This window comes from Narcine bancroftii, chromosome 11, assembly GCF_036971445.1.
Source record: "Narcine bancroftii isolate sNarBan1 chromosome 11, sNarBan1.hap1, whole genome shotgun sequence".
In the NCBI taxonomy this organism is placed as follows: Eukaryota; Metazoa; Chordata; class Chondrichthyes; order Torpediniformes; family Narcinidae; genus Narcine; species Narcine bancroftii.
Window position 1 is genome coordinate 78,843,192 of NC_091479.1, and position 26,424 is coordinate 78,869,615.

The following is a 26,424-nucleotide window of genomic DNA, read 5'->3' on the forward strand; positions in this document are numbered from 1 at the left end:
ACTTGTAAAATAAAGAATCTAAATGGAATGGTAGTTGGAGGGCAGATTAATAGAACCAAAAGAAACAAATCAAGCATGAATTAAACAAAGATTCTGTGTCAAACATACAATGCCCTCCAAAATGTTTGGGATAAAGATACTTATCCTTTTTTTTACCCTTGTGTTCTGCAGTTTTAAATTTGCAGTAAAATAATTCATGTGATTAAATCGTAGTCCCCTCATTTCAGGGCACCATGATGTTTGGGACATTTGGCTTCACAGGTGTATTCAAGTCTGTTTAATTGCTTCTTTGGTGCAGGTGTAAGAGATTGCTTCTAAGCTTTTCGATCCCCTTTGGAGCCTAGCTGCCATTTTTCAACATGAGGACCAGAGTTGTGCCAATGAAAGTCAATAAAGCCATTATAAGGCTGCAAAGCAAGAATAAAGCAGTGAGAGACATCATCTAATTACCAAAATCATCTGTTTGGAACATCATTAAGAAGAAAGAGCGTACTGGTAAGCTCGCTAATTGCAAAGGGACTGGTAGGCCAAAGGAAGATCACCATTCCTGATGACAGAAGAATTTTTGTCATAATGACAGATCAAAAACACTCTTCAGGAGGTAGGTATGGATATGTCAATGACCGCAGTCTTCATAAGACTTCATGAAGAAAAATACAGAGGCTACACTGCAAGATGCAAACCACTAGTCAGCCACCAGAAACAGGATGGCCAGGTTAGAGTTTGCCAAAAAGGTTTTTAAAAGAATTCTGGAAAAAGGTCATGTGAACAAATGAGACCAAAATTAACCTGTATTAGAGCAAAGTGTGGAGGTGTAAAGTAACTGCCCAAGATCCAAAGCATACCAACTCATCTGTGAAACATGGTGGGGGTGTTATGGCCTGGTCATGTATTATGGCAGTAGCAAAATTAATTCTGAGGTGTATGGAAATATCTGCTCAAGTTCGAACAAATCCTTCCAAACTCTGGATGGCACTTCATTCCTACAGCAAAATAATGATCCTAAACATACTGCTAAAGCAACAAAGGAGTTTCTCGAAGCTAAAAAAAAATGGAAAATTCTTGAATGTCCAAGTCAGTCACCTGATCTAAATCCTGTAGAGCATGCCTTCCATATGTTGAAGAAAAAATTTAAGGGAATAAGCCCCTGAAACAAGTAGGAGATTAAGATGGCTGCAGGAGAGGCTTGGCACAGGATCACCAGAGAAGATACTCAGCACCTGATGATGTCTATAAATCACATTCTTCAAGCAGTCATTGCATGCAAGGGATATGCAACAAAGTACTAATCAATTCATGCATATCATTGCAATGACCCAAGTATTGTGGTCCCCTGAAATTAGGGGATTATGTCTAAAAAGTGCTGTAATTTTACATGGTTAAACCAAAATGTATGCAAATAACCTTGAATAAAATCTGGAATGTGCACTTTAATCACATTGAATTGTTTGATTACAAATTTAAAACTGTGCAGCACAGGGTCAAATAAAGGAAAAAGGTATCTCTGTCTCAAACATTACAGATGGCACTAGTGAACCTTGATTTGATTATACACACACTATTGTGTACAATTCTAATTGGTAATTTTTAAAGAGTATGGACACTGAAGAGATTGCAAAATGAGTAACAAGGGAGAATGTGAAGCAACATGGATCATGTTTATCTCAAAATGAGAAGGCTGCATGGCATCAAATATTTTGATATCAGGAAGAGTACAGCTTCTTATGGCAAAGCAACAAATCAAAGGCCAATGGTCCTAAGAAATCAAATTGGGAATTTAAAGGACTCTTCACTACCTCAGAAATAATGAGAAGATGGAAATGAGCGCTTGTGATATCAAATTAACAAGAGACTAGAAAAGCAAATGATGAAAGGATTAAACAGTTACATGGCCAGAATTAGATGGAAACTGAGTGGACCTTTGATTCCGGCATTTTTAGCATGAGAAGTTCTAGTTGCTGGAATCTTCTAAAGCAAAGAAGTACTGGAGGAACTCAGCAGGTCAGACAACATCCATAGGTAGAAATGATCAGTCATTGTTTCAGGTTTGATCCTTTCACTCTCTGCTGAATAATAGCATGAACTGATTGGATCAAATGGACTGTTGCATTGCTGTGTATTCTTTGTAATTTTCTACAAGTAAGTTTGTAGATTGGAAGATTGAATTGGTGGAATCTGCCAGGAATCTATAGCTGTTCAGTGAAGTCCTATAATATCCAGTAATTTTCAATTACAAAATTTATACGTTTCACAAAATGTACAGAAATAGCTAAACAAAAGCAAGAAGTCTGAGTATTTAAATAGATTCAGCATTTAACACATGATGGCACTGAAAAATAGTAATTACTACAGCAAAGAGCATATTGAATCAGTTAACACATACATATCACTAGAGGTTGCACCAAAAGTGGACAGTTTCTCAGGTTAAAAACAAATGCAGACACAAGGGAGCAAAAAAAAACAACCTGTTGGAGCAAGATCAAGCAGCATCTGTGAGGGAAACAGAAATTTCAACATTTCAGATCGAGAGCAGAGAGGGAAGATGAGCACTGCAGAGGAGTGGTGGGTGGGTGAGGCAGGGCTAGTAAGTGATAGATCCAAAAATTAATTTTTGATAAATTCTTCAACTGATGTGTTTGATCCCCAAGATTTAAATGAAACCTGGTCAGTCAGTTCAGAGAAGATACTTAGTTTTGGCAATTGATTAGGAAAATTTTATCTTGATTTTTAATGAAGATGAGAGACGACAAAAATATGAAATATTAAATCATATAACAAAGATGAATGTGGAGCTTGAATGCTAAACAGTAACCGTGGTTTAGTTATGTTCACTCTTGGCATTCAAAGGACATTTCATTTTGGCTGTGGAGATTTAATCAATTTGTATTCAAAGAAATAAATAGCAAACTTGGGGAGAGAAATCAGAATTTCTGAATTTAAAAAATAATTGTCACTTTGAATAGATTTTCAGAAAGATATGTCTGCGTGGGTTTTTCCCGGGGGCTCTAGTTTCCTCCCACCATTCGAAACGTACTGGGGATGAAGGGTAATTGGGTATAAATTAAGCAGCATGGTCTCATGGGCTGAAAGGGCTTGTTACAGTGCCGCATGCCTAAATTTAATTATGTAGATAAAATTATAATTTTTTTTCTGTTAGGGTAGCGGTTAGCGTAACACTGTTACAGCGTCATTGACTGGGGTTCGAATCCAGTGCTGTCTGTAATGAGTTTGTACATTTTCCTTGTGTCTGTATTGGTTTCCTCCAGGCACTCCGGTTTCCTCCCACCATTCAAAACATACCTAGATTGTAGGATAATTGAGCAGCATGGGCTCATGGGTTGAAAGGGCCTGTTACTGTGCTGTATGACAACATTTAAAAAAAGAATTATGAGCCAGTATGTTAATTGAATTTATTTAAATTTTATCCATCATATTTTCCTAACTTGCTCTCACTGATGAATTCCTGATGCGCTCTTCTTCCACCCTTGCTTTGCTTGAGAGCATTTTAAAAACTAGGCCACAGTTGTGAAGTTTAGGTACTAATATGACCAGCACCTTCAAACCAAATGCTTCCTTCTAAGAAAATCAATCAATCATTAGTGCTTGTAAATTCCACAATCCACTTATCAAATTTCATACTGAATTTGCAATTTAATGTGTGCAATCATCAACTAACAAAGAGTCATCAATTACATGACCATAAAATGTCACATGACTTCCATGATGAACAGCGAAATGTCCAGAATGTGCGCTGTAAATTGAAGAGCATTATGTTGCCAGGGTGACTGTTCAATGACAAAAGTCAGATGCAGCAGGCCATTTATGTAGTTAAGAGAAAGAGAAACAGAGATTAAGCTTAGAATGATCGCTTAAGCTTAATATTTACAAATAATTTTTAAGTCAATGTCCATTCAGACTTCTCTTAATAAATAATTTGAATGTAAAATTTCATTCATCCATCTCTAATGGCATCTCTTTGGATTGCAAAGAACTAAACAAAACTATCAGCACTGCTCCATCATAAATCCTTGCTGGGAAGTAGTTTTGCCATGAATATGTGCCTACATCATTACTGTTAGTTTAACCTTGTTCCCATGACCTTCCTCTTATTTTCTGCCAGTTCGCTTTGGATGGCTATTCCAGTCTGGTTGTTTTATGTCCCTGAAGGATTTAAGAGAAAGTGGCATTTTTATTAGCCAACAGAAGCTGTGAGCCAGATGTCACTTTAAAAAAAAAACCCTTCCTTTCTACCCTCAAATAATAACACAAAACACAAAATTACCACAACCAACAGAACATTGAATCAGTTCAATAACACAGAATAAACAATGTCTTGCCTGGAAAATGTACAGTGGGTAAAGGATGTTTGAAAATAATAGTTTAGCAGTATGGACAAAATTAGACTGAAATTCTGCAAGGCTTTTGGATGAGTACTTTAGTCTTGCAGATAGCTGGATGGGACAATTTAAAAGCTATGGTCAAAGAAGGATGTATTTTTGCTACAATTGGCTTCTCTGCAAAGAAAACGAAGCTCAGGGACAGTCAATCATTCATGTTTACCTCACCCACGTAATCCAATTCACTAATCCAAACTACGAAAGTTGGATTCATAAAACTTATTTTTTTGAAATTCTTAAAGGATATTTTTTGGAAGGAACATTGAAATTGAGTTGCATTTAAATTTTGAATTGGTTTATATCATACATCATGTTTTCAATTTGATTTTTTTAATTGAAAAGTCTCATACAGTCATGAAAATTACTGCTAAAAATTAATTTTCAACAAAGACATTATTTGAACAAAATTTCTTCCGGGGATGTAATCTGACATGATTTAGATGAGGAAATCCATTTCAAAAGGTAGCAGCATAAAAGAGCATAAGAAATAAAAGCATCAGTAGGCCTTATTGCCCCTCCAGTATGCACAACCACTCAGTCAGATCATAGCACATTTTCTACCTCAAACACCATTTTATACCACTATCCCTTGATTCCTTTAATATTCAAAAATCAATGATCTCTGTATCAAATGTAGTCAGTGGTGCAGACAGCCCCCAGGTTGAGACTTGAATAGGTAAAATTCAAACAATCCACACATTGTTTGTCCATTCATTCTATCACTGTGTGCGTTTCCTCTTGTATCCCAAAGATAATGTGGATAGTAAGTTGATTGGCCACTGGAAATTATCCCAAATTTGTAGCTGAGTGACAGAGTCGGGTAAGATGATGGGAGCACAGGGAGAATTAAATAGGATTAGTGCTGAATTGATGTAAATAGATTTTTTTTAATGGTTGACATAGATTTCGTGGGCAGAGGGATCTCTTTCTTTGCCGTATGTAAGATGTCAAATCAATTTCAGTACAAACTGTTTTATCCTTTATTTAGAGTCTTTAATCTCTAATTCGAGATTCATTAGCTAGAGGAAACTTTCTTTGCACTGGGAAATACAGTCCCCTCCATAATGTTTGAACAAAGACACTTTTTCCCTTTACTGCCTCTATGCTCCACACTTAAATTTGTAACCAAACAATTCACATGTAATTAATTCCAGATTTAATTAAGGGTATTTGTATACATTTTGGTTTGACCATGTACATAGCCACTGTAATATTGGACATAGCAATGGTATGTGTATTAAAGTAGTCATGTTTAAGACTTTGTTGCATATCCTTGGCATGCAAAGACTGTTTGAAGTGGATTCATAGACATCACCAGGTGCTGAGTATCTTCTCTGGTGATGTTCTGGCAGACCTCTACTTCAGCCATTGTCAGCTCCTGCTTGTTTCAGGGGCTTGTCCTCTCATATTTTCTCTTCAGTGTATGGAAGCCATGCACAATTGGATTTAAATCAGGTGATTGACTTGGCCATTCAATAATTTTCCAGTTTTTAGCTTTGAAAAACTCCTTTGTTGCTTTAGCAGTACGTGTGGGATCATTGTCTTGCTGTAGGATGAAGCGCCATCCATTGAGTTTGGAGACATTTGCTCAAACTTGAGCAGATAAGATGTTTCTATACACCTCAGAATTCATTTTGTTACTGCCATCAGCAGTTACGTCATTAATGAAGATAAATCTCCCAGTATCTGTGGCAGCCATACATGCCTCGGCCGTAAAACCCCCACCACCATGTTTCACAGATGAGGTTGTATGCTTTCGATCTTGGGCAGTTCCTTTGCACATCCACACTTTGCTCTTTCCATCAGTCTGATACAGATTAATCTTGATCTCATCTGTCTACAAGATCTTTTTCCCGAATTCTACAGACTTTTAAATACATTTTGCCAAATGCAATCTGACCATCCTGTTTCTGGTGGCTGACTAGTGGTTTGCATCTTGCAGTGTAGCCTCTGTATTTCTGTTCATGAAGTCTTCTGTGAACAGTAGTGATTGACACATCTACACCTGCCTCCAGAAGAGTGTTTCTGATCTGTTGGACAGGCGTTTAGGGATTTTTCTTCATAATGATGAGTCTTCCTTAGCCTACCAGTTCTTTTGTGATTACTGAGCTCATGAGTTCACTATTTCTTCTTAATGATGTTTCAAACAATTGATTTTAGTAATCATCAGGTTAGGGTAATGTCTCTTACTGTTTTATTCTTGCTTTGCAGCCTCATAATGGCTTCTTTGACTTCATTTGGCACAATTCTGGTCCTCATGTTGATCAAAGTTTAGAGGCAAGCTTAGCTCTCTTATAACTAGACCAATGAAGCGATTAAACATACCTGAGTCCTCACAAATGCCTGTGAAGCCAAATGTCAAAAACATAAGGGTGCCCTGAAATGTGTACAACTAACCTTGAATAAAATCTGGAATATGTACTTTAATCACATGTGATTACAAATTTAAAACTCTGGAGCACAGGGTCAAATAAAGGAAAAAAGTGTCTTTGTCTCAAACATTATGGGGGCACTCTGGATCCCTAGCCTACAGAATCTCTCCTCATATGACAGACTTGCCATCCCACTATAAATTCTCCCATCTCTGTCTGTAAATAACCCGCATTTGCCCTCTGGCTTTTTTTTAACATTTCTGCAGAAGCTCCTACAGATTGTCTATTCTATGCTTCTTACCAGTTTACTCTTATAGACTATAAGACTGTAAGGTGCAAGAGCAGGAATAGGCTACTGAGCCCATCGAGTCAATCATGAGCTGATCCATTTGTCCCACACATTACCTTTGATGCCCTGGCTTATCAAGAACCTATCAATTTCTGTCTTAAATATATCCAGTGACTTGGCCTCCACAACCACCTGTGGCAACAAAGTCCTCAGATTCACCACCCTCTGGCTAAATAAATTTCTCCACATATCTGTTAAAAGGAAATGAGAAATAACCTTTACACGTCTACTGTGTCCACAGTTTTCAACATTCAAAATGCTTCAATGAGATCCCCTCATTCTCCCAAATTTCAACAAGTACAGGCCAAGAGCTGATAAATGTTCTTCGTATAATAACCCTTTCATTTCCAGAATCATCCTTCTGAACCTCTGCTGAGCCCTCTCCAATATCAGCACATTCTTTCTGAAATGAAGAACACTAAAACTGCTCACAATACACCATGAGGTCTCACCAGTGCCTTATAAAGCCTCAACATCATAGCCCTGCTCTAATATTCTATTCCTCTTGAATTCAATGCCAGTATTGCACTTGTCTTCTTCACTACTGACTCAACTTACAAGTTCACCTTCAGGGTCTATGGATGAGGACTCCCAAGTCCCTTTGCATCTGGGAATTTTTAATTTTCTCTCCATTTAGAAAATAGTCTGCTGTTTATTTCTTCTACCTTCCAACATTGTATTTCATTTCCCACTTCTCTTCCTATTATCCTAATCTGTGTAAGTCCTTCTTCAGCTTGCTTGTTTCCATTTCTTAGTCGTTTATTGGGCATTTTGGTGTGTTATGTGACAGACATTATTTTCACACTGCTCCAAATCTGTCTTTTCTGGCTGCATTTTCAGAACTGACCTACGTAAAGCTCCAGGCTGACATGCCGAGTCCTTTTTGAATAGAGTTAATTCTTTCTGTGATTGTGCAGGTTATCACATTTTTACTATCATTCTTGCAAGGTGACTGAAGTTATGGTATATGACAAACTTGCATCCTGCATCTTTGAGATTTTAGCTGTGGGTCTACAATTTACATTCAAGATTGGACCCCTGCCAAATGCAGCGAAGTTCCAGAGGAGAAACCTATTGATGTTTTGTGGAGCTTTTCTGACTGGTAAAAGGAAAAGAAGTATTCAGGCATTTAGACCAGTTTTCCAAAAGAGTTTCGGGATAAACAGAGTTGGCACCTAGACTCCTTCTGCAGAAATAAACTAGATTTGCAATATTACATAATGAGAAGATTTGAAAAGATAAAGTCAAGTAAACATTTTAAATCAAGGCAATCTTTTGATGTACATTTAATAAGAAGAAGATTTGAAAGAAGTTGAGCAAATAAGTAACAAAAAAAGACAATGTTGAGGGTAATGGAAAAATTTGAAAAAAAGATAATATGAACTGAAGGTATCTATGTCATTGTAAATGATATAAAAAATAATAACTAAAGGGTGTTATTGTTCGATGTAGAAAGAAGTGACATAAAAATTGAAGGTCAGTCAGGAATGACAATTACTCTGTCATTGGAAATGAGAAAAGAGGACGTGTGACAAGATTAAATAGACCTAATTTCCTGGCAATTGTGTCAAAATGCACATTTTTCTCCAGTACTATCCAATCAAAATATAACACAATCTAGAGAAAATCATGGTAGTGATCATTTCCAAGTGAAATTGCAGCAATTACAAAATTGCTTTGGTTATTTCTGTTCAAGAGCAAACATATCCAATATTTTCCAACATCAGATCAGCACATAATGGCATCAATACATTTTCAAAGTTATTTGAAAAGTAATGAGCACAACCTGTTGAGTTTTATTTAGACTCCCCTTGGTCTCTAAATTGGAACCTCCAAACCTGACTGGATGTTCCTCATCCTTGCCAAAGTACTTAAATTGTGTTCACGCTGGCATTGATGAATTTACTGCTGACGACTTTATTTAATGGATTCCTTCTGGGTCACATGAGAAAAGTATCTTCTGCTCCAAATTAGATGAGTGTTGCATGCAAGAAGTTATTTCTTCCAGCTGGGTGGCATCCCATTTATTGCTGAAAATGTATTTCTCAGTGGAGGAGATGAAGTAAATACTGATTTATAAGCTTGAACAAAGTGCAAAAGTTATAGTGGTAAGGAAAGGGGGGGAACAGCTGTCCATGCAACATGTGGGACAAGAGCTTGTGTTTATATGTTTGCATATTTCTGTCTGAATTAAGTGTCAGCATTAAAGAGTAGCATAGAGGTCACCTTGATGTGTTTTTCATAGCATAACTTCATTGTTTGTTGGTTCTCATTGCTGACATGTATCTTAATCACTCATTTATCATTTTTCCTGTCAAAGTACCTTGATGCTCTCATCATCTCCTCTGCCCTCTCATTTTTATGGCAGCCCTGATGCATATTACTTCCCATAATGTGAAATTTGTCTAATTGGTCTGATGCCTTTCTCTAATTGCAACACAGGAAAATGACAACAGTATAATAAACTGAGAGTGCCCCAAATCTCCCACGTTAATGCAATTGCAATCATTGTTTTCTGAGAAGAGTGTGCATTCTTGGAGTTGACATGTCTGTGAAGGACAGAACTAGTGGATTTGAAGAGGGTCTTGATTGTTTTTAATCAAAGCCACTTAAACCTCTTGAACAGAGATGAGGTCAGAGGTTGCTATGGTTTTGAAAAAGGAACAGAATTTTGGTAGAAATAAAACTGATGGTCATGTGGTTTCCAAGAATTGGGTCTCAACTCAGTGATGGTCACATGATTTGGATAAATATGTTACTGAATTCAGACATTTTGAGTTCAGTTTTGAAGAGTTCAGTTTGGAGAGTACAGAAGTCAAAACCTCTTGACACAGGGGTTGAAACCTTTTGAAAGACAGGGTTGAGTTACAGTAATCAGAATTGGTGCTGTGTTGTGTGTAACTCCTGGGATAGGGGAACACAGAATCAGTGGCTTTTGAAATAGGAAGACCATTTTGCTCTCTCTTTGGAAAAGAGGACAGATTTTTGCTAGGTTTAATTTTGTGTATGGCCACTTTGTTTAACCCTTGTCTGGTTTGTGTCTTCATTGTGGAAGAAAATAGCCATTGTGAGTAAAAAGGCCTGAAGATATAATGTTTAAAATGATTTCATAATTATTTCTGAACTGAGAATTTAAGACCTTCAAGCAAGTCTAAAATTATGCTGAACTTTTAAAGATTGACTTTTCAGAATCGGTCTTTCATTACACACACACAAATTAAGTAAGTTTAGAGATAAATAAGAAACATTATGTTATTAATAGTTTAATTTAAAAAAGACTACTATTTTGAATTTACCATTGTCTGGTGAATTTTCTATTACTGTTCCTGTGTTAGTGCTAACAAAGTCCCTTTAGTCCCAAAAATAATTAAAAGGGTTGTTAGTTCATAACACCAAGTAAAAACATAGTTGGTCCAAGCTTATCCCTTAAGTATGCTCTTAATTGAAAATAACAAAAAAAGAGTATTATGTGGTATAGCATACTTATTCCTCAATTGCTCAAATGACATTAATTGACCCCTTTCATAATAGTCTTCAACATTGGCAATCCCCTTATGTGACCAAATATTCAAAAACGGATTATCCCTTGAAAAACCTTTAAGGGGATTTTGATTGAAAGGCATTTTAGGTGATATATACACTGTTATACCAATCTCATAATTTATTTTATTCCAAATATTAAGCAAATGTTTCAATAATAGTATTTTCTTATCACCAACCATCAATTTCAGTTGCCACTTATATATAAATTATTCTGCTTTCCTCTCTCCAATCTTATTCAGTTCAATATTAACCCATGCCAGTTTTTCATTTTCAAAAAAAGGATGCAAGAAATTTCATTTGTGTTGCTCAATAATAATTTCTAAAATTAGGATGCTGTAGAGTTCCAAGTTCATATTTCCATGTTAGTTCTTCTATAGAAACTCGTGACATTTTACTTACCCATAAAATTTCCTTATTTGTTTATTTAATTCTTGAAAGAATTTTGAAATAAAGAATTTGGAAATATATTCATCTTTATACAGTTAACCCTTCCAACTAAAGTTATTGGTAAATCTATCCATTTTTTCAAATCTTCAATCTTTTTAAGTAAAGATAAATAATTCAATTTATATGAATTATTCAAATTTCTATCCATAAGTATACCTAGATATTTAATACCCTTTTTTGGCCACTTGAACTGAGTATCTCTTTGACATTGAGTATTAACACCTTCAATTAAGGGCAAAATTTAACTTTTATCCCAATTTATTTTATACCTCAAAACTTTTCCATATTCTTCCAATTGAACATATAATCTTGACCTATCCTGAAACTCTTAATGTGTACATCAGAACGAATTACTTGGGCAAGTAGTTCTATAGCTAAAATAAATAAAGACGAGGAAAAAGGACATCCTTGCCTACTCTATCTTGCCAATTTAAACAAAGTAGATACTTGTCCATTAGTTACTACTTTAGCCTTAGATTTATTACATTATGCTCTAATTAAATTTTTAATAGATAAATCCAAATTTCTCCAACACCTTAAATTTTTAAAAATCCCATCCTAACCTATCAAATGCTTTTTCTGCATCTAAGGCCACTGCAACACTTAATTCACCTCACTTTTGCACCAACTGAATTATACTGAGGAATCTAGCTATATTTTCTGACGATTGTCTCTTTTTAACAAAACCTATCTGGTCTATATTTATTAATTTAGATAACAAATTATTCATTCTATTGGCCATATTTTTGCAATAATTTTATAATCCACATTTAATAATACATAATATATATTAATGACTGAATTAAGTTGAAGGCTAAATGGACCAGTTAAGTAGTCACAAAGATGTCAACTGGAATTGAAACCAGAAAAAGACAAATTAATGGGCATGGGACAAACTAAAATCATGAGGGAATACATGAAGGTGATGAAGGATACTCAAAATTGTAGACAAATTGAGGGAACTTGGAATGCTTAGATTCTCATGGCTGTTGGCTGAGAAATAATACAAGTACAGGAAGTTGTGCTAGCTAGCTGCTACAAGCTATGGCTCTGGAAAGCCTATAGCACAGGAGAGGTTATAGCTGTATGCAGGTTAGCTCAGAAAGAACACAGTTCCCAGAAAGAATGACACAAACCCAATTGAGTGTAGTTAACACTGAGCTTTATTGGCTTCACAGCCCTACTTTTATTCTCAAGATGAGGGACGTGGTCAAAGCCCCTTCAGTGCTGATTGGTGTGTGTGTGATCTGCTTTCCGATAGGCCAGTCAAACCCTTTTGGTTGTGGCCAGTTGGAGGGCAGCACTGTGGGCCTCGTCCAGCCTGCTGGTTCGTCGCATTCACCCTTAATTTTGTGAGGCCCCGTGGAGAGCTGCAAAGGGCCGCGACACTATAATGTATAAAACACTATTGATCCTCAACCGGAATACTGTGTATATTCTGACCACTACTGTAAGGATTGAATGTGATAATATTTAAGAGGATCCAGAGGAGAAATACAAGGGTGTTGTCAGGGCTAGCACAGAGATGGGCCTTGCAGAGATTGTTTTCTGTGGAATAAAACAAACTGAGGGTAGATGTATTTGAAGTATACAAAATTACCAAAGTTCTAGGCAGAATGAATATAAGGGACCTAGACAGAGAGTTTGATAAACAATTCAAGTTAATTAGAACATAGAATAGACTAACGCAGTACAGATCCTTCAGCCCACTATGTTGTGCTAACCTACTGTATATAAACCTATTCCAGATTAATCTAACCCTTCCCTCCCTCAGACCCTAAAATATTCCATTGTTCTTGCCTTCATAAGCCTACCTAAGAGTCTTTTAAATGTCTATTGTTTTAACCTCCACCACCACACCTGGCAATTAAATCTGGGCACCCACCATTTTCTCTGTACTCTCTCTGATATCTCCCCCTAAACTTTCTGCTACTCACCTTAAGTAGATGTCCTCTGGTATTGGCCATTGCGTCCCTGGGAAAAGAGAAAAGCCCCAGCTCGCTCAACCTTTCTTCATAAGACATGTTCTCCAATCCAGCATCCCGGTAAATCCACACAATATTGTAAGTGTGGTCTTACCATTGTTTTATCTTATAGCTTTTGAACTCAGACCCCAGACTAATGAAGGCCAGCACACCATTCCCCCTCTTAACCACACGATCAACTTGGCAGCAACCTTGAGGGGTCTGTAGACTTGAACCCCAAGATCCATCTGTTCCTCCACAATACTAAAAATCCTGACATTAACTGTGTACTCTGCCTTGCAGTTCAATCTTCCGAAGTATATCACTTCATACTATTCCAGATTGGATGCCATCAGCCACTTCTCCACCCAACTCTGCATCTTGCTATATCTTGTTGTGACATCACAATCTTATGCACTATATTGCCATCCAACACCTCCAATCTGTTTATTCACCTATGAGAAGTGAGATCTAGAACTAAATGTGGGAACCAATGGATGGCATGGTTGGCCTAGCGGTTAGTGCAATGCCTTTATAGCACAAGAGATCGGGACCAGAGTTGGAATCCCATGCTGTCTGTAAGGAGTTTGTACATTCTTCCCATGTCTGCATGGGTTTCCTCGAGGGCTCCGATTTCCTCCCAATGTTCAAAACTTACCGGGAGTGTAGGTTAATTAGGTGTAAATTGGGTGGCACAGACTCATGGGCTGAAATGGCCTGTTACCATGCTGTATGTCTAAATGTAAACCTAAATTCAAAGATCCCAGCATATTTGAAAAGTGATAACTTATATGGTTAAAGACCGAGGAGGGAACTGGAAGTAATCTTGATAGTTCTGTTTATTTTTTGTCTGGTATGGACATCATCAAGCAGATAACTTCTTTCTGTGCTATAATTTTCTATTTATATTTCTGATAAAATTCAGGTCCCACAAAGTCAGAAAGTTGATTTTTTTTAAATCTTGTACTGCAACAAAGAACAAACTACCACTTAACCTTGTAATGGAGAAAGTAAATAATCAAGTAGTGGCTTGATCAAGTGTGTCCTTGGATGTGATAGGAAGCTGGTGAAGAAATCACAAGAGTCTTGGCAGAGGTTTATCATTGAGCATAGGTGAAGTGCCAGAAGACTGGAGGGTGGCTAATTTTGTTTATTCAAAAAATCCTGTAAGTATAAACCATGTAACTACAGACCATTGACTTTAAAGGCAGTCATAGGCAAATTATTGGAAGTGATCCCCTAAGAGATAGGATCTATGTGCATTTGGGTTAGTCAGCTTGGCTTTGTGTGTGGGAAATTGTGTCTCATGAAGTTGACTGAGTGTCTTTTGTATAGGACAGTAGATATTGAAATGAACTTTAGCAATTTGTTTGACATGGCCCCATGTGGTAGATTGATCTGGGAAGTCATATCATGTGGGATCCAAGGTAAGCTAAGCAACTAGAGGCAGAATTGGCTTCATGGTAGAGACAGACGGTGGCAGTGGAGGTTTGTTACTCAGATTGAGGCCCGTAACCAAAGGAGTGCTATAGAGAAAAGTGATCGATCCACCGTTGTATTAATGACTTGGATGGTAATATAGTTTGCAGATGGCACCAAAATTGGTAATGTAATGGACAGAGAAGAAAGATATCCAAGATTGCAACAAACTAGTGTGAAGTGTCAGACTTTGCTAAGATAAACCAGGGCAGAACTTCTAGGTAGGACCCTGGAGAATGTTGTAGAAAAGAAAGACTTGGGGGGGGGGGGGTACAGGTAAGAGGTGACACAGGTAGACAGAATGGTGAATTAGGTGTTTGGCATGATTTCATTGATCAGGATTGTTTGTTGGAGCAAGGTCATCATATTACAATTTTTAAGTTGTTAATGAGACCACACATGAAGTATTGTGTGCTTTTTTCGTCACCCAGCTTTAGAAAAGATATTGTTAAGCTTGAAAGGGTGCTGAAAAAAGCCAAGAGCATATTGCTGGGTCTGGTAGGCTTGATTTTATAAAGACAGGCCTGATAGCCTTGGAAAGTTAACTCTCAAGTATAAGAAGGTGAGGGTGGAGGTTTGGGGGCATGCTTTGAGAGGTTTACAAAATCATAAGGACAAGAAAAATAGTCATACTTCCCCTGCTCAGTAGGTGAATCCAAATGTAGGCATGTGTTAAGGTGAGAAGTGAAAGATTTAAAGGGACCTGAGTGGCATCTTTTTTTTTTACACAGTGGATGGTTGTTATATGGATCAAACTGCCACAGGAAGTTGTGGAGAAAATTGTAATGTTCAAAGGGCATTTCAATAGGTACATAGATCGGGAAGAGGGATCTGGGCCTAACGCAGTAAAATGGGACTAGCTTGGTTGGCGAGGATAAGTTGGGTAAAAAGGACCTGTCCCCTTGCTACAGTTCAGATGTTTAGCCAACCATGCATAAAATAACACGGTCCTGAGAAATTATAAATGAAGAAAAATGATGACGTGCATCTCATTTAAAAATCAAGTTTTCACTAAAAAGAGGATCTTGTCCAGACTGAATTACAAATTGAAATATCAAATATTTAAATAGAAAATTGAGAGGTGCAAACCAGGTAGATACTGTGATGGAATGTAACAAATGTTATAGTTCATGTAAATTTAAAATTATCAGGGACTTTTCATACTTACAGGACAACAATTATTAAAAAAGGCAGAACCAATATGACATAAAATGAAGAAAGCCAAAAATTAATAAACCATTAAGAAAACAAAAAGGAAAAGGACTTTGATAAGTTTTTATAATTACACGATAGCGCTGGTCAATATATATTTCCATCTATATATTAAAAGAATGTCAATGAACGAGGGCTGTATAGGAGGAATGAAATTATTCTTAGGAATAGAAGAACAGTTTCCCATCTTGATAAACATCATTCAAATTTAAATCAATATTTTTAAAAATAGACTGAACTTTTGCAACTTGAACTTTTGGTTCAAGTTGATGAGCAAGAGTATAAGCATTGAAGATATAAATGTTAAGGAGATTGAACTGCAGCACCTAGTCTATTAACAATATTTCATTTTGTTTTTTATTGTAGATAAAGATTGTTGTACTTATTATGTTTAATGTTTTACCCTTATTTAAAGCAGTTTTAAAAAAACTTTGCCAAATGCATTATAAATGCACTCATGTCATTTAGCCAGAGTGGCCTTGTTTTTCAGTATTGCCAACTGGATATGTTCTGCAATATTGATTGACTGGCCTGGAGGAGGGGCAGTGGGTTTGTTCATTAATGTTATCACAAAGGGATAGTGAGTAAATTATCATCTAGGGCTTCCACTCTGAATCACTCTGGTGACCTGTGGAGGAAAGACATGGGCATCTGGTGAGGTCACAATAGGGTCTCTGATATCATTTCCTGTTTACAAATGAATAAATATCATTTGAAAAAGATAATAGAGGTGATTTGCAAAAGTTTTCTGGAAAAGACTACTGTGAAAATTTTCCAAGGAATCCTTCGTATAAATCAAAGGTGAAATGCTGCAATATTTATATCTGTAGAATTAGATCTTCACAGGATGAAAGGAGCAAATAAAATAGTAGCACTGAATTGATGATAAGATCAATTAAAATCTAAAACAATCTATTTGCTCAGAGTGCATTGGACATTTTATGCTCTCTTGATGCCATGCACCAGCAATAGATTCAAAATATCTGATTTTCAGTGCTGTCTGTTCCAGTAAACTTTATAATGAAGTCCTTTTAAATAAATATCAAATGGAAAACAGAAATGACTGAGAAGTGAAAAACATGAAATATCTCAAGCTCATTGAAGGAGACATAAATAGTTATTAGTCCTTTGTACCAGACAGAATATAAACAGCTGTTAAATGCCCTTCCATGACATTGAGACAACTTTGATAGCATACTGACATGGAATGTAGCAGAAATTTTGTTTTTGCCAGTTTTATTACAGCTCATCTCTATCTGCCTTTCTTTAAAGCCAGCTGAAAGTAACTCATCCACATCCACCCCCATGGTAAGAAAAATGATTGCAGGACTCCTTGCACAACTAGTGCATGTCTTTGTTTTTATGCATTGTTCTATGAAACTTGAATTTTGAGCTTATTTTCTCCACCTGTGACCATGATGTTGCAGTGTGTTAAAACATTGTGGAGTGTTTATCAGTTGGTAAATGTTATAATTTGTAAGTTTTATTGTGTGATTGTGCAATGGATTGTAAATAACATCTCCCATTAAATTTTCTGGTTATACGATTAAATAGTCCTTACCATAGTAAGATTATTTTCTGGTTTTGTTTTTGGATAATAAAGGAAAATTTTGAGTGTAAAGCATTTTGAAATGTCCACATCAGAAGGAATGGATTCAGACAGGTTATTAATTTCAGTTTATAAATGCATTTACTATGAGAATAAACTTGAGGGTGGAGCTCCCCAAGACGATTCTGGACCCACACATGTCATTTTTAGAATTAAAAAAATTATTTGACAGTTGCACATTTATGAAATCCAATGAATACGATCAGTCAATTCATAGCACTCTTAATTGTGGAAAAAGGTCTCACTTTTATCTCTGCACTCAAGTCACATGATCAATATTTTTTAAAGAGGTAATCACAATATCACAGGCTCCATTTTAAAATTGCTCTGATTTTCCCTTTTGGGGGGGAAAAAAGCCACTTTCAGTTCTGTTGCCATAAGATGAACACAATAATGTGGAATAAAGGAAGATTTAAAACAGTAGCAAAATGAGATACCAGAAAGAAATTACTCAAAAAGTTTATTGCAATTTTTTTCTGACTTCTAAGCTTTCCTTAAAATTTCAAATCTTATACTGTGAGAATATTTTAAAATGGAATTGTTTTAGGAATATCATACTTTAATGTGAGCATATTCAAAATATATACACCAAGGATATACTGGTATGAATTTCAATGAAAAAAAAATTATGCAGAAAATCAGGGATCCATGAATCAGAAAATTTGCAATTCTCTTAAGAATCAGAAGCCAATTAGTTCCTCAAGTCCAAAATCAAAATAGAAAATGCTGGCAATTTAGTTTGAAATTAAAAGCCTATTTACAGCATATTGGGTCTCAGCACCTTTAACCACATTAGTTCATGGAGTTATCCAGAGATGCATGATGACATCCAACCACTTCCATGTTTTTATAGTCTGTAAATGGGATGGGGTGCCCATGGATGTGGGCATTCACAACACACATAAAGTAGCTTTATCATTAGTTAAAGGATTCCTGTCTCAATGCACGGAGTCCAGTTCTACAAATTGGCTTCAGCTGGGTGTAACTTGACTTAAAAACAAATATATGAGAAACCCCTTCTCCCCAGCCTCCCAGCAGCCTATGTATTGATATGCAGCACAGTCTTCAGAACCAAAATTGTAGCGCCATTTATTACACTTGAATCACCACCCCTGATGTCCAGCTACATGAGCCCTTTGCACATTCCTCATTGATGGCACATTAATTTTGTAAGGTTCCATCCATTGTGCATGGTATCTTTGATCTTGTGCAGAATTTTGCTGAAAAAGAACATTTGTGCATCGATAATGCTCTACTGATTTAATGTTCCTTTGCAGAGGCTAAAGAATTGATTGGCCTTGATATACGTTGGAAAAACCTCTAAAGTATTACCAGACAGCACTCTATTGGAGAATGTTAGATTTGAGAGAGAACAAAGATATCCAAGAAACAAGACTGATATAAAGACTGAATAAAGCAATGTGTCCCAGTGTGCTTAGAAGTGTCCTGCAGTGATCTGATCTCAGATTACTTGAGCTGACATTTCCCAATTATGTGTACTTAAAAACATAAAATAAATAGCAAGATAGCTTAAATAATCACTCAACCCTTTTTCAGTATTAAGAATATTGCTGTCCTTTGCTCTCCAATGGCAGGTTCTTTCCAATTTCTATTACCCTTGATTCCCTTGTAGTATTAACACCTCTCAATGTCAAGCTGGGTATGAGAATTCCAAAGATTCAAATCCCTCAGGAGAGTCATTTCTCCTCATCTCATTTCTAAATAATCCCTCATGCTGACATGACACCACCTGGTCTCCAGCTCATCACCCAGGAAAAACATCCACTCATCTTCAATAATTCTGTTTGTTTATAAGAAAGAACCCCTTTCATCTTTTAAACTCTTAAAATAACAGTTTCCCCCCCCCCCCCCCCCTCATTTATAACTTCTTATAGAACATCATCTCAGGATATGGTTTTCAGGAAGAAGAAAAATAAATTTCCAAGTAATGCAAAAACCAGAAGAATGGAAACTAGAAGATGATATTAATAAGATGGCAGATTGAGCAGATGCAGAATGGATGGAGTTTTATGTTATGTCATAAATGAAAGTTCCAAATGTTGTAGATTTTGGACAAATACAGGAGTGAAGACAAAATAAGACTAACAGTTTTTGAAATATCTTTCTGTCTTGAAAGTTTTAATTATTCTGTGTACATAGGAGAATGTGTATTACATATGGAGATTTTAGGTGTAACTATTTGTTAAATACCATCTTTCTGATGACACTTCCTTTTGGCTGAATCCATTCCATATAACTTCCAGACCCAATACTACAGAGTACGATGATGCCAATTGATATATTTGGTTGAAAATAATCAGGTGTAAAATACCATTTCATTAGATTCTTAAAAAGCCATTATTTAATAAAAATAATGTTTTATTGAAGCTATCAGAAAGTTATTAGGTCTGAGTTCTGGTTACAGAACTGCCAATAGTTGGCACTTTTCAATATATTTTGTGACCTGTTACTTTTTGTGAGGTCCTCCAGAATTCAGATGAGAACTCAAGGATCTCCATTACCTTCTTCCGTCTATTTCGTGTAATGCGATTGGTGAAACTGCTAAGTCGAGGTGAGGGAATTCGAACGCTGCTATGGACCTTTATCAAATCATTTCAGGTGAGAAAATTTAATAAAACTGTTGTTATAATTAACAGTGATATTTTTGCTTCACTTTAATATATTAAAGCAGTTTCCTTTTCAATATCTAGTAACAAAAGTGGTTAGTTTACTTTGGTGTTTTTTTTAAAGGTCCTTTTCAATAAGTTTATGACCCCACAGTTGCAGTCTAAAGGAGGTCTTTCGTAACAAGAGATCACTAGAACACTTGGGTCTTTCTTGTTTTGTCTTGAAAATTATTGGGTCTCACTTTTTACCAGTGACCCCATTATTTTCAAGAACCTCATAAATCATTATTCCAAATGGTTAATTTCCTTTGGAGGTATACCGATGATCTAATTTTTTTTGGCTGGGTGGGGGGGGAGGTTGTATCATGATTCTAAAATATTCTTGCCAAAAAGGAGTAACTAAACTCTTAGAAATTATTTTCCTACATTTTAAAAAACCTTTTTTTAAAAAACCTTTCAGACTCTGTGTCCCCGTTTTCCGGGACTGGTTTTATATACAACCACCAGCTTGTTCATACTCATTTTTAACCTTTCATCTTGTAGTTTACCCATTAGCCAGTCTGAACTACATATTATGAAAGGTTAAAAATGGCCAGAGTGCAAAAGGTTAAGTCTTATTGAGATTACAATCCTCATTTATAAAGTTTTCAGTGTAGCACTATTGAATATTCATGAGTCCGGTCATGTCATATCCATTTTATTATGCACTATTAGATTGAACTGTTACATAATCTCACAGCTGCCAGCACTTTGTCTTGCAGTTTTAACCTTGAGAGATAGTCCTTAAAAGGACAATCTCACAACTGCTGGAGATTACTGTTGTTTGAAGAATGCATGCAATGAGAATGGAGGTGGAGTAGAGTAGTCATAAGGGTTCAGAGGGATCTGGACAGATTGATGGAGAACAGTGCCCATGCAAAGTATATTCTTTATATTACAATTTGAAGATTTATAATTCTTGAAAATGCAAGGAAGTATTAATGTTAAATAGGAGCAGTATGAGCTGAAACCTGCAAGACCCTAAGTACTGTGGCAAAGAATAGAGTTTGAGTGATGGCACTTTAAATTGCAGTTTTAACAGAAACATAAAAAGTAAAAGCTGCCTATTCTGTAAGTAAGAACAGTTTTTTCAGACCATTGAGGTAAGAAGCTAAAGATAAATTTTGCACATTGCACAATTGTTAACATAATTTGGGGAGGATTTCTGCAAGAAAATGTTTCTGGCTATAATAAATATCCTTCAATAAAATCAGGGTTCAAATTTATTGCCAACTGGTGAAGCATCTCAGAAAGGGGCACAAAATTGTTCCTCTCCATAGTTAAACTAATTTAAGCTACTCATTACCATTTTTTTCAGTGTTGTGGGTAGGAACTTCCAGACCAACATCTTTTATACAATCCAAACAGGAAGTTTACTTCAAGTTAATGGACCAATTGTAAAGCAAAGTTCCTTGAAGGAATGTTGTTCTGTACTGATGTGTTCATAGTCAAGCTTCAATACTTTCATCAACAGCAATTATTTTTATTGTTCAACTTTGATGTTGGGGCAAGTGAAGTTTATAAATCTTGGAAAATTTCTTACATTCGGTTATTCTTTGAAGCTTGGTTGAATTTGATGAAAAGATATCATGCCATTTAAGTATTGTTGCCCAAAGCCAATATGTGCAGTTTGAAAGATGAAAGATTTTAAACTGATGAGTTTTATCAAAAGGAACATCAGTTGACTTTATCAGCATCAATAAATTTACAAGTATTTATCCTAATCCATGATCCATTCCATGTTTATAGAATTTTATGAGAGGAAAAATTTTCTCAACAGGAAAAATTTTTATATAAGCTAAATGGTGAAAATTTGCAGAAGTAAAGATGCATTCATCAGGATTCTCTTTATCAACTAACTCAGCATTCAACACTATCATCCCCTCAAAACTGATCAGCAAACTCCAAGACCTGGGACTCAACACCCCACTGTGTAATTAGATCATGGATTTCCTCACCTCCAGACACAATCAGTGAGGGTTGGTAAGAACTTCTCCTCCATTATCTCCATCAGTAATGGAGCCCCCCTGCTCTACTCACTTTACACCTATGACTGGGTGGCTTGGTACGACAACAATAACATCTACAACTTTTCCAATGATACCATGGATAGTGGGTTGTATAAAATGGGTGATGAGTCAGCAATCAGGAAGGAGATTGAAAACTTGGTTGAATGGTGCACCAACAACAACCTTCCACTCAGTGTCTCCAAAACAAAGAGGCTGATTGTTCACTTCAGGAAGGGAAAGCCAGAAGTTTACAATCCAGTGATCATTGGGGGATAAGAGGTAGAGAGGGTGAGCAAATTTAAGTTCTTGAGAGTCACTATCTCAGAGGATCTTTCTTGGATCTAACACACTAATGGTATCATGAAGAAAGCACGTCAGCACCTCTACTTCCTCAGGAGCTTGCAGAGATTTGGTATGACGGCAGAATCCCTGGCAAATTTCTACAGATGTGTGGTAAGTGTGCTGACCGACTGCATCACTGTCTGGTATGGGGACACCAATACCCCTGAGTATAAAGCCCTCCGAAAAGTAGTGGACACAGCCAGGACATCACAGGCAAAACCCTCCCCACCATCGAGAACATCTACAGGGAATGCTGCCATCGGAGAGCAGCAGCAATCATCAAGGATCCACACCACCCAGCACATGCTGTTTTCGCTGCTGCCATCAGGAAAGAGGTATAGGTGTCACAAGACTCACACCAGGAACAGCTGCTACCCCTCCACCATCAGACTCCTCAACAATAAACTCAATCAGGGACTCACTTAAGGACTCTTACTTTTGTGCACTTTATTGATTTTTAAAAATCCTCTCTGTATTGCAGTCAGTTTGTTTATATGTGTTATTTATTTACAGATCTTTATTTGTTTACATGTACATACTGTGAACATTTTTCTTTTGCATTACCAATAAGAGGTAATTCTGCTTCGCCCCCAGAAAAAAAGAATCTCAGGGTTGTATGTGATGTCATGTATGTACTCTGACCATAAGTCTGAATTTGATATCCAGTGTGATCTGGGCTATCCGAGCACGTGATTCAGAAAAAGGCTAGTATCCAGGTACAAATAATTAGAAGAGCTATCAGAATGATATATATTGTAATGAGAATTCAATATGGAGATAATGGTGTTATGTTTCAATTGTATAGAGTGCCTGTGAGACCACAGCTGGACTACAATATCAGTTTCCTTATTTAAGGAAGACTGTGAATGTGTTGGATGCAGTTCGAGGAAGCTTTATTACACAAATACCTGGAATGATCAGGTGGTCTTAGAAGAAAAGGTCTAGGCTTCTATCAGCTGGAATTTAGAAGGTTGTTAGCTAACTTGATTGAAAAATACAGCTAGACCCCCCCCCCCCCACTTACAAAGTCCTGACATATGAAATTTCGAAGTTACAAAGGTTCTATTATGGCATTTTTCAGCAGAATCTAGTGGTTTGGGGCATTTCTAGAGGCACAATTTTGCGTTTTCTTTCAGCAAATCTCACGTAAATTTGCCCGATTCCATCATACAAATATTGCAACCTACAAAGGGAGTCCTGGAACGGAACCCCTTTGTGAGTAGGGGGTCTATCTACACAATATACTGACAAGGTGGATGTGGAGAGGATGTTTTTTTATGTAGAAAGGAATGCTTAGAGCTGAGGTGATTTTTTTTATATCTCAAGGAGTTAAAATCTTTGCAACTTGCTTCATCAAAAGGCCATGGAAACAGATCTGACTATTTTCAAGGCAGAAATTATATCTAATAATAATCACTGTTATATAAAGTTCACACAGATAGAAATGCAGAGATGAGTTTACAATCAAATTGGCCATGATTTTATTGGACGGCAGAGCTGGCATACCCTACTTGGGCTCTGAACTTGTATATTCGTACACCTCTAGTTTTTTTTGAGGCTATCAGAAAAAAATGCTCGTGTAAGCCGACAAGATACAAAAACATATAATAAGAAGTGGAAGCTGAAACAGATCAAGCAGACTGTTCTGCTATTTGGAACAATGGCGGTTGACTCCATATTCCTGGCCAAACATCAAATCATTTCATGCACAGGTCACAAGAACTCATTCTAAACCTCTAATATATTCAACATTCACTTATTTCTGAGATTTAAAAAATCACAAGAATTTACATATTTATGAATATTTGTAAGTAAAAAGAAATCAGTTTAAGCTGAGTGGGGGAAGTTCAGGGGAGATGTCAGAGGTACGTTATTAATGCTGAGAGTAGTGGGTGCATGGAATGCATTGCTCGGAGTGCTGATGGAGGTAGGGAAAAATTGGATTGTTGTGGAGTAGATTTCCATAGGTTAGCTTAACATTGTGGGCTGAAGGACCTGCTCTGTGGGGTAATGTTTTATATTCTGTTATTGACTGTTCTCCCAATAAAGGCCCATTGTCCTTATCTTAAGGAAGATAAGGCTGAGTGAGTATGACAATTTGTTACCATTGCTAGCTTTCCAAAGTTCAGTCTACTTGTGAGGTGCCTCAGGTTCCCTTTCACAAACTGCAAGGGCTTCCCACAGTTAAATCATGCTTGCCTATAAAAATAATTATTTCGTGCTCATTGGCAATTTTACTGAAAGAAGCCATGATGACTTCATTCTTATGGAGTCTGCCTTGCTGGGCATCTTCTAGGATCATCAAAGTTGGATCACCACTAACCCTAAATGAGTAACACCATAATGAAACCAATGACATTACCAGGACCCCAGAAGAAAATCTAATTACCTGACTCAAAATGTGTCTACAGCTGCTGAATTCTGCACAGTGAGAGCTTAGCCCTTGCCTGAGGAATGAGCAAAAGGAAGCTGGAAGAAAAAAAAAATTACCCTGAGGATGAAGTTGAAAATAAGTATTACAAGTACTTGTTTATGAGGATCTTATGATGTGTCACGGGGGGAGGCCCTGGAGATTCGTATGAGTAATCTGCTCCACTTTTCCCAATACAGAATTGCACACCTACCAAAGTAGAACAAATTGACCATTCTTCACATTGAAACAATTTACTCTCAATAAAGTGCAAAGATAAAGTTATACAGTGATATGGCCAATATTTCATTCAACTAACTTCTGAGAAAAATGAAATACTACTTATTGCTGTAAGAAAAATAGTTCAACTCATCACACAAAACTACACATTAGGCTTTGCATGGCTTCATGTATCCACTTAACATTGTTGTGCTCTGAAGCATGAATATTACAGATAGATCATTTAATCAGATGAATTTTACCCTCATTATTGGTGCAAGATCCATGTGTCTTTGTTCAGAGAATTTTTTTAACAGAAAAAAAACTCTTTGACCATTAACATATGTAGTTCTTAGCAGAGCTCATTTCAAAATAAGTGATTCATCCAGGAAACAAGTTGTTTCTGCCAAGCATTCTGTACCATATAAAGTAACTTGCCTCTCAAACCAGTCACAAGTGTATCTAAATTGTTGTATATAACCATGACAAAATATTCCAAATAAAGTGGGTCTTTTGATTCATTTATAGTGACAATTAAAGATAATTGATCCAGTTAAAGATGGAACACCTCAAGATGCAAAAAGATGTGGGAAACCGATTGCATTCTGAAGTGTGCCAGTCTTATTATTGGAACCTATTCAGAATCACTGAACATCATTAAAGGTGATGTAAGAACAAGAGAAAAATCTTGCTGGTCAAAGCTCCATTACTATATTTACCATCTCTGCATTAACACTTTGCAAGGTTGTTTGCTCTACAAAAGCTTTTTGCCAACAAAAAGTGCCTCAAAATACCTGTTAATCAAACTGCGATTGATTTTAGATGCAGCGGTCATATATGCTAACGGTCACTGAATTTGTTTCGTTATCAATAAATATCTAGAAGAAACTATATCTCACTTTCAGCACCAGTATGAATTCAAATATCTATTCATCTACACATGGTGTTATGAAGTAGGTTCATCTTCAGTAACTGGTAATAGCGCATCCTCACTTCAGTAGGAATGGAATTGGTGATATTGACACCAGTTCCTGCACAAGTGAGTCCCAGAATTGTCGACAGTTTTTGATTCTTAAGTGTTTTAGTTGGTTTTAGTGATCTTATAAAAGACTAAACTCCATAAAAAACAGTATTGTCCACTGACTACAAGCGTTATGGTATTCAGAGATAAGGTGTGGGTTTATATCACCTGAGGGTTCACTCCAGTTTTTAAGAGTGAGAAGATTGAGTCTCATTGAGCACATTAGGTGCAACTCAGTCAGGGCAGAACAAGCAATTCCAATGGCAGACCAGATTTAGTGAAATAACCTGAACACTGCGACCGCCCCCTTGAAAGAGCAGAGCCAACCAGATGTTGATGCTGAGTGGTTTAAGTGACTCCCTCACTCTTTCTAATCTTTCAATAT

The 26,424-nt window shown here is 36.6% G+C and overlaps 1 protein-coding gene and 1 long non-coding RNA gene across 18 annotated transcripts in view; one reads left to right on the forward strand and one right to left on the reverse strand.

Annotated features, from left to right (window-relative positions):
• LOC138745963 (voltage-dependent L-type calcium channel subunit alpha-1C-like) overlaps positions 1-26,424 on the forward strand; it is a 488,237-nt gene that overhangs the window by 367,011 nt on the left and 94,802 nt on the right. For 11 of the 13 annotated variants that reach the window (XM_069903575.1, XM_069903576.1, XM_069903581.1 and 8 more), the window contains 2 exons: positions 17,036-17,071; positions 19,854-19,991. In XM_069903575.1, coding sequence (XP_069759676.1) covers positions 17,036-17,071; positions 19,854-19,991 — 174 coding nt within the window. The remainder of the gene's footprint in view (positions 1-17,035; positions 17,072-19,853; positions 19,992-26,424) is intronic. The other 2 variants (XM_069903577.1, XM_069903588.1) reach the window with 2 other exon arrangements.
• LOC138745967 (uncharacterized) overlaps positions 1-26,424 on the reverse strand; it is a 66,954-nt gene that overhangs the window by 13,541 nt on the left and 26,989 nt on the right. For 3 of the 5 annotated variants that reach the window (XR_011346628.1, XR_011346622.1, XR_011346626.1), the window contains one exon: positions 24,779-24,858. This is a non-coding gene — a long non-coding RNA (uncharacterized lncRNA). Of the gene's footprint in view, positions 1-18,416; positions 18,593-23,842; positions 23,948-24,778; positions 24,859-26,424 lie in introns of those variants that run through there. The other 2 variants (XR_011346624.1, XR_011346623.1) reach the window with 2 other exon arrangements.